This window comes from Pan paniscus, chromosome 9, assembly GCF_029289425.2.
Source record: "Pan paniscus chromosome 9, NHGRI_mPanPan1-v2.0_pri, whole genome shotgun sequence".
In the NCBI taxonomy this organism is placed as follows: domain Eukaryota; kingdom Metazoa; phylum Chordata; class Mammalia; order Primates; family Hominidae; genus Pan; species Pan paniscus.
Window position 1 is genome coordinate 32,230,106 of NC_073258.2, and position 8,612 is coordinate 32,238,717.

The 8,612-nt window shown below is 45.9% G+C and overlaps 1 protein-coding gene across 2 annotated transcripts; it reads right to left on the bottom strand.

The window, feature by feature from the left end:
- Positions 1-385: 385 nt before the first annotated feature.
- On the bottom strand, positions 386-7,535 carry KCNA4 (potassium voltage-gated channel subfamily A member 4). Of its 2 annotated transcripts, none has more exons than XM_034932322.3 (2): positions 7,398-7,535; positions 386-4,301 (listed from the first exon to the last, which is right to left on the bottom strand). In XM_034932322.3, the coding sequence occupies exon 2, from the start codon at positions 3,517-3,519 to the stop codon at positions 1,558-1,560; it is 1,962 nt and encodes a 653-aa protein (XP_034788213.1). In that variant the 5' UTR covers positions 3,520-4,301; positions 7,398-7,535; the 3' UTR covers positions 386-1,557. The 2 variants fall into 2 exon arrangements, with proteins under 2 accessions (XP_034788213.1, XP_034788214.1); XM_034932323.3 differs by lacking the exon at positions 7,398-7,535 and adding an exon at positions 5,500-6,274.
- Positions 7,536-8,612: the final 1,077 nt, after the last annotated feature.

Here is an 8,612-nt window from a genome sequence, read left to right on the forward strand (position 1 = left end):
TAGTGTATGCAGTGTTGTTTGTTTTGTTTTGTTCCCCCGCCCCCAACCAGAGCTCAAGACAATCATTTTATAAAGAACAGAAGTTAAATAAACATTGTAGAATAAGGCCTCTTATGCATTCTGAGTTTTCTAACCTATACCTCATGATTTCATAGTGCAAGGCTGATCGCTAGTTGTTATCTCACATTCTAGAATGCTTTGTCATGACTTAAATGCAGTTATATGTGTCATAAATTCCTTTAATAAAGATGATAATGATGGTGATGTTGAAACCAAATGTTTGACACAATTCTTCCTTATGTCCATTTTAGCAAATAAAATGTTAAAATCTGAGGTTAATCCCCAAATTCTGTTCTTATATAACTGCACAAAAAAATAAACTTAATAAATCTAGCGTTTATGTTTCACATTTAATAGAAAAATTTTAAGCCATAATCACTGTAGCTGCTTGGCATCTTCTTCAAGAATTCTTTCAGTGCATGCATTAACTTTGGTTAAATTACTCTGGAGTTAAAAGGCAGAAGAATATATAAAATAGTATGATTTCAGAAGCATCATTCTAACAGACCAATTTCAAAAGATTGAGCTGCTAAATTTTACTTCATAATTCCTTTGTCAATCAGTTATTTAGATTTTAAAAGAGGAGAGAATCCTGTGATGTTATCTGCATGATCATTAGTCTCACACAATGAAAAGAAAACAATAAAATAAGACTAAAGAAATCATTCTTCCAATGATTGTCATTGAACTGTTACATTAGTAAACATTCACAGTATGAAGTCTCTCTCAATCTCCAGCATATAAAGTAGTGCAAAGAAAAAAAAAATCCAGTCCTGTTACCTGCAAACAAAACTTATTACATATTCTCCAATTTCACTTATTCTATAATGTTAGACATTTGCTGTTGTCTTCCCAAAATTAATAACAAAATATAATCAATTTCTAAAGGCTCTTGCAGCCTTTTTAAAAGTTAATTTCCAGTTAAAAATAAATTTTAATTAAATCCAAGATAAAATTGTGACCTATAGTCTATTAAATAATTTACTTTCTTTTTTCTCTACACAGTATTTCTTACAATTTTTAAAAAACAACTACAGAATCCAAAGACATACGATATGCTGTTAAAGCACTGATAAATGACTGCTCAGATTCATTAGTTCTTACATAGTAAATACTTCAAAATGCCAACTTTTCCCATCACTGCACAATTACTAACATTGACAATTTACTTCACACACACACACATACGCACACACACGCACACACTCTCTCTCTCCATCTTTACTGTTAACATCTTTTCCAGTTAATGTGCAAAATTCTTGCATTCTAATAAAAATATAAAGATAGATTTGCTCCTATTCCTCCCTCTTCTCCAAGATGTATCATTTATTTGATATGTAATACAAGTTTAGTAACAATTCTGCCATTTATAACCATTAAATAGTGTACTACTGTATGCATTGGATCATTTGCATATTTCATTTTCATAACTGCACTCTCTATGCATAAATATATTTGGAGATGCTGAGGGGGGAGCAGTGGCAGGTGGAGAAAGATTCACACATCAGTCTCCACAGCCTTTGCATTAGAACAGTTGTTTTTATCTGTCTCACTGTCATCCCCCTTTCCCTGACACTTCTCCTCCTTTGCACACAGAGATTCCTTAACTCCTTCTTCCATCTCTAGATACTCTGACTTGTCCCCCAGGGAAGAAGAAGTAGAGCTCCGAAATTTCTTGAGCAAATTAGAGGGGAGGTATGGACAACTGACTGCATTCTGCGTTAGCTGTGTCTGTTCCTCATTTTCAGTCTCTCTGTGGTAGAAATAGTTAAAGTTAGAGACAATCACTGGCACTGGCAAAGCAATGGTTAAGACACCCGCAATGGCACACAGGGACCCGACAATCTTGCCCCCTACAGTGATGGGCTTCATGTCCCCATAGCCCACAGTTGTCATGGTCACCACAGCCCACCAAAATGCATCTGGGATGCTTTGGAAATGGGTAGTAGGTTCATCCGCCTCTGCAAAATACACAGCACTAGAAAAGAGGATGACCCCAATGAAGAGGAAGAAGATCAGAAGGCCCAGTTCCCGCATGCTGGCTCTGAGGGTGTGGCCCAGGATCTGCAGGCCTTTGGAGTGCCTGGAGAGTTTGAAGATCCGGAATACTCGGACCAGACGAATGATTCTGAGGATGGCAAAGGACATGGCCTGCTGCTGCTGACCATTGCCACCCCCCTGTTGCTGGGCCAGGTCAGTGCCCAGTGTGATGAAGTAAGGCAAAATGGAGACAATGTCAATGATGTTCATGATGTTTTTGAAGAAGAGTGCTTGGCTGGGACAAGCAAAGCAGCGAACCACAAACTCAAAGGAAAACCATACAATACAGACTGTTTCCACGATGAAGAAAGGGTCATTGAATATTGTGTGCCCTGAGTTCTCCAGATGGGGTGCTGAAGTATCATTCAACAACCCACCATGCCCACCAGCACTCAGTGCCATGACGAGATCCCTGTCGTCCCTAAACTCAGGCAAGGTTTCCAGGCAAAAGATGACAATGGAGATTAAGATGACCAGGACGGACACAATGGCTATGCCCCTTGCAGGACTGGAGCTCTCTGGATATTCAAAGAGGAGCCAAATCTGCTTTTTAAATTCATTCTCAGGGAGGGCCCTGTCTTCCTCTTCTCTCACAAAGCCCTCGTCCTCCCGAAACTTCAACAGGGCCTCCTCCCCCAACTGATAGAACTTCACCTCCTCAGTGAAGATATCAAAGGGGACATTGACTGGCCTCTTCAGGCGGCCTCCTGATTGATAATAATACAAGATGGCATCAAAGCTGGGGCGGTTCCTGTCAAAAAAATACTCGTTGCGCAAAGGGTCAAAGTACTGAGTCCTCTTTTCAGGGTCTCCCAACAAAGTCTCTGGAAACTGGGCCAGAGTTTTCATTTGGGTCTCAAAGCGTAGGCCTGACACATTTATCACCACACGTTCACAACAGTCACTGTAGCGGACTGAACTGTAGCCGCCACCGCCCTCATCCTGAGGCAGCAGATCCGTGTAGGAACACTCATCACCATGGTCATCTTCACTATAGTAAAACCTTCCCTCCTCTTCCTCCTCTTCCTCCTCCTCCTCATCTTCCTCCTCCTCACTCAGCTCCCTCAGGATCTTCTCCTCAGAGCCACTGGGCATCAGGTCAGAGCAATGAGGGAAGCTGCTCTGCCGGTAGTGGGCTTTCTTCTTCTCAGACCGCTGTCGCCTCCTCCTCCGACTACCCCGGCTGCTCTGAGGGTCATGGGAGGTACAGGCCCCGCGTGACTGGTGGTGGTGGTGGGAGCCCCCACCAGAACCCCCGCTACCTTCGACAGCAGCTGTGGCCGCTGCAACAGCAGCTGCTGCAGCTGCCCTGGAGTGAGCAAGCCTCTCCCGCTCCCGGGCCCGGGCCTGGGCAGCATAACCATAAGGCATGTGACTGTTGCACCCTGAGCTCTCCGCACTCACCATTGCAACCTCCATGGTGGTGGTTTTTGGAAATGGCTGGTTCCAGTTGTAGAAGAAGAAGAAAGAAAAATAGGGCAGCTTCTTTTCTCACCAAATTAAGGTAAGTTTGGAACCCTTAAGCAGATTGCTTGGAAGACTAAGGATATTTTCAGTCCAACTTTGCATTTTCTGTTTTTAAATCAGCACGCCCCATGCTCTCTCTTCTCAGGGATTCAACATTACTCTCCAGAGCTTGGCTGGTCGAGATAAATAGCCTGGCACTCTCAAGACTAAGAAGTCCGAAAATGCTGGAGTCTCTCAGACACCTATGTTTTGGGGGTAGATGTTGAAATTTGGAAATATGTCTGGGATGTGGTTAGTGATGATGCTGCAAGATTCAAAGGCAGCAAGTGTCTGACAGCCAGAAGTTGTGCCTAGAAAATGAAATATATTTTTCTGCCATGGAAATTGGCCAATGCTCAGTCCATTAAATGTAAATAAAATGCAAATAAGCCTTTACTGTTAGCACTTGCCTTCTAGTGATGGCTCGAACCATGTTAAGATGTGGTTTGAAGTATGTCCAGCCATTTCTACTCAAAGTCTATCAGGATGATTCTCCAGGCTCTCCTTTTAAGTTCATCAAAGGCTTCCTGTACCCAGGTACAATGCCAAACCATAGATAGAGGCAAAGACCCTGGGAGGTAGAGAAGGTGCTAGATGAGGTGTCAGCAGAAGCAAAACCAGCTCTGAGGTCTCCATAGAAATCAAGGAAATGCAGAGCATTCTTCAGCCAAAATCATGCAGAAGAAGCACTTCACCTGAAAAAGGATTGGAAAGAAGCATAGGAGAAAAATAAAAAGGAAACAAATCATAAAGAGCAAACTGAGCATTTCTCTTCACATACACATCCTTCTCTTTTCTTCAAGAAAGTCATATAACACACCAAGCACCAATATTTTCAAGAGTATGGGGCAGGCTATTGTCACTCACTAAACATCATTCTTTCCTTCTTCAGTTATTATTTCAGCTCAGTTTATTTTTATGGTGACTCAATTATTTTTCCTCTCTCCACTCATGGCCCACATGGCTCTTGCTTCTATCTTCCCCTTCACCAATGCTAGGTCTTAATTCTCACTGTCACTCTCTTCATTCCACAAAAAATAATGCTGTGACTTTACAGCTGCTTCCATCATTCATCTATTTCAAGGCAATTTTTAAAATTTCCACTCATAAAGTGTTTCTGAATTAAGTGCCCTTCTACTCCTCTCTATCTTGACTCAGCACCGGGGAAGTCAGAAAAAAAAATAATATTCTTATTCTTTGTGCAGACAGCACCACTTGAATGCACTTCAGTCACCTCATCTATAAAATACAAATAATAACACAACCTCCCCCATCCCATGTTTGTAGGGATTAAATGAGATAATGGATGTTGATAGAATATCACAGTGCCTTTTTCCTAATGAATGGCAATAAACACTGGCAGTTATGAATAACATAACAGCAACTTATGTTTTTATTGTCTATCTACACAGCCCCAAGTGTTTGTGTCCTTAGGCCACAAACTAAAGTAGGGGAAGATGGGACGTGAGGACATACAAGACATCCTGAGACTCACCAATGGCCCTTGTTAAGTTGGCACTGCCTGACTCCCTACAGCATGTCCCCATGGTTTTTCTGTTCCCTTGAATCCTGAACACTCCCTACCACCCACAGACTAGGAACTAATGCCAATTTCCACATCTCTAATAACCATCTTCTCTCCTTGGCGGTCACTCCATGTTCACCTCAATGGTTCCTCCTCCACTCTGCTCAAGGGACTATCTCCTTATTTTTTTAAATGTCAGTTTGTGTGGACTTCATTCTTAGCCTATCATACTTACCCCCACTTCAATAAAATCCACATCCCTAACATCCCCCCTCCTCTCTCTTTCTCTCTCTCTGCCCACTTTTATTTACAATCTCACACTTCCGAATTGCATGTCCCTTGCAGCTCCGATCTGCTCCCTCTGTCACCTGTTATTCCTGGCCCTTCTTCTTCCTGAGTTTGCTCTCCCAAGATCCAGGTAATTCATCTCCTCAGCCAGGTCCTGTAAAAGCCCCCATCCAAATCTCCTGTCTCCTCTTGATTTTTCCATGTACTCTGTTCAACAGGACTTCCAAGAATGCAGGGAGTAACCCAGAGAACTGGAGAGAATGATGATAGTCAGAATTCAGGGCATCTACCAGCTTCTATTACTGGAAGCACTTGGAAAGCATAAGAGAAATGGCTTTCTGAAGCCATTAACAGGATTCAGCTCTTGACCACCTGCTGCTCCTTGCTGATCCTGTCAGCCTAAAAGCCTAAACACACTGAATTTTATGAAGTGACAAGCATGGAAGTGGCAAACAGAGGTCTTCCCAATCATACACCCCTTCCCAATCATATACATTTTCCTAGGGCAAAAAGGGCATTTGATTGCAACACAAACTCCAGAAAATACACCACAGAGGGCATCTCACATGCCATCTCCCTTCCTTTGCCTGACTCCTAACATCATCTCATACTCTGAAATGTTTACCCTCAAGGAGTTTCCAAATCCCTACTTACAAAACCATCCTGGGGTGACATTCGCAGTGGAGTGTCAGGCCAACATCCTTTCAAGACCGGTACAGACCAAATAGCCTGAGAGTTTGCTCAGTTTCTTCCCCAACTCCCCTAAAACAATTATAATTTCAATGAAGCCCTAATGTAACCCAAGTTCCTGTATAGTTGAATACTACACACACCTGCCTTCCCACCCAACTGACTCCCAGAAGGTCATGAATTAGCAAGTCTTCTAATTCACCATCAGCTCTTCGGGAGTTCTAGAACTGCCCTCTTTCTGCTCTACACCAAATAATTTCACATTTATTTATTTATTTGGGATTGTTAGTTTTTGTTTATCTAACTCCCTCCTCCACCCTACAAGTAGCAAATTGCCTTCCTTTTAATCATCTACTAGTTACTTCACTATCCCTGATCTAGAAAGAAAGGGAGAAAGAAAAGAAGAGAAAAAGAAAAATCATTCCTCACAGCAAATCAGACTGGTTTAAAATCTCTCTTCTTTCTCAAGGTACTCTTGTTAGGAGAATCTATTCAAGCCAATTCCCAGGAGCCTTTATGAGAGAGATCTTTGCAGAGGAATTTGTCTTCTTAACACCATTAAACTAATAGGATTTTGCAGACTACCTATTCCCCAATCCCGGCGCCCCCAAACAACAGCCAAGCATCCCGCCCCTCCTCCTCTCACCCCTCCAACAACAAGGCTGTTCGTCTCTCAGTGCTAATTCCTGCAACTGTGTCACTGTCAGGGTGGTACCTGAACCTTAGAGAGAGAGAGAGAGAGAAAGAGAGAGAAACTGAGAGAGGGAATCAGAAAAGCCAACACCGTGAGAAATATACACTTCAACGCACGCCATTTATGCAGCCCCTATGTATGTTGCTCAAATGCTCGGAAAATGCACGCAAATCCAAACGTTGGAAGAGGCAGCAATTCAGACCCGTTCACCGGCTGTTCCCAAAAGAAGGGAACCGGTGCGGCTGGGAGGAGGCGAAACGATGCTAAATCTTAACCCCCCTCTCGTTGGGAAACGACATCTTTAATCGCGCCCTCGCCTCCAGACCTCGGTTCCCGCTCCAGCACGTTAAGCAGGGCGCACTCACCGAATCCCCGGGTTTGGGAAAATAACAACTGTTGGCCCCCCGGAGCGCCGCGCAGCATCCGCACCTCCCTTCTCCCACCTCCTGGTTTATTTTTAACCGCCTTCCATTCATGCCCTTCTGTCACATTCCCGATATTATTTATCCCTCAAATGTCCACTGTTTCTTAACAGCCAAAATAAGAGGGTGGAGGAAAGATACAAAAAAAAAAAAAAAAAGGTATCATACTTACCGTTCCCCGGCGGGGCGAAAAATAAAAATAAAGAAAATCCACCGGCTGGCTTGTTTTTCCCCCTCAAGCTGCAACAGCTGGAGGAGGGGAAGAATGATCTTGGTGGGGGACGGGGGGTGGTAAAAGGAATCACTCGGGTTTGGCAGGTGGAGGCTCCAAATATCCACGGAACAAGTTCTGTTGCCTGGCCCGGGGGGTGCACAGAGTCCTCGCGGCTGGAGCCTGGGGGTGGGGGTTGGGGCTGCCCCAGAGAAGACCCCAAGACTCCTGGTTCCTCTGGAGTTCAGCACAGGAGGGATTGCCTGGGAAAGGAAGTCAAGGTTCCCCCGAAAAGAAACAAAATCCTAGACAGCAGCGATCACTTGTTAAGCCCGAATTCCTCCTCCAACATCCATCCCTCTCTCGCTCTCGCTGGCTGCGGGAGCAGCACACGCCTCCCCTGGCCGCGAACGCGCGCTGGGCGGGGGCGGGGCCAGGGCCGAACCGAGGGTGTGGCGTTCGCGACGGTCGCCAGGGGCGCCTCCCGGCGCGGCGGGGCGGGTGCAGTCACGACGCCGCGACTCCCCGCACCCCGGCTGGGCCCCCCGACTCCCAGGATCTGGGATCGATTCCAGGAGTCTTTGGCTGTGGTCCCCACAGGCGAGGAGCAAATCCTGGAGAAGTGTCCCCGTTGGGGCCGGAATAGGGGTTTCGACGGCAGCGCGGGAGTCCCCAGAGGGCTTGGGAGCGGGGAGCTCCAATGGGAGGTGCAGTCCCGAAAATGGGGCCCTCTGGGACATCTTCTCCTCTACCTAACTTGCTTTCTCTATATCTCCCCTCGAGCCCCGAGCCCCGTCTTCTTTTCCCCACCCCATCCCCTCCCAAAGCGGGTTTGCTGGGTTGGGAGCCGGGTGCATCTCCGGCGAGGCCACGGGCGGGGAGCCCTCCTGTGCCTGCCAGAGCGCCCAGATCCCTCAGTCTCCGTCTCCTTTGCACACAGGAGTTGGGAGGCTTCAGCGTCGGGGTTGGGCCTCAGGGGCGCGGAGGAGACCGACTTTCAACCTGTATTCAACCCCGGGCAGGGGAATGTTACAGAAATTGGAATCAGGCCCAGGCTAGGGGCTGCGCACAGGAGGCAGCAGTCCTAGGGGAGGAGGGTTGGAGAGATGAGTAAGTTGCAGGGTGGGCCAGGGGCTGAGGGCTTTGGAAGGCGGGGGAAGAGCCCGCAGCCAACCT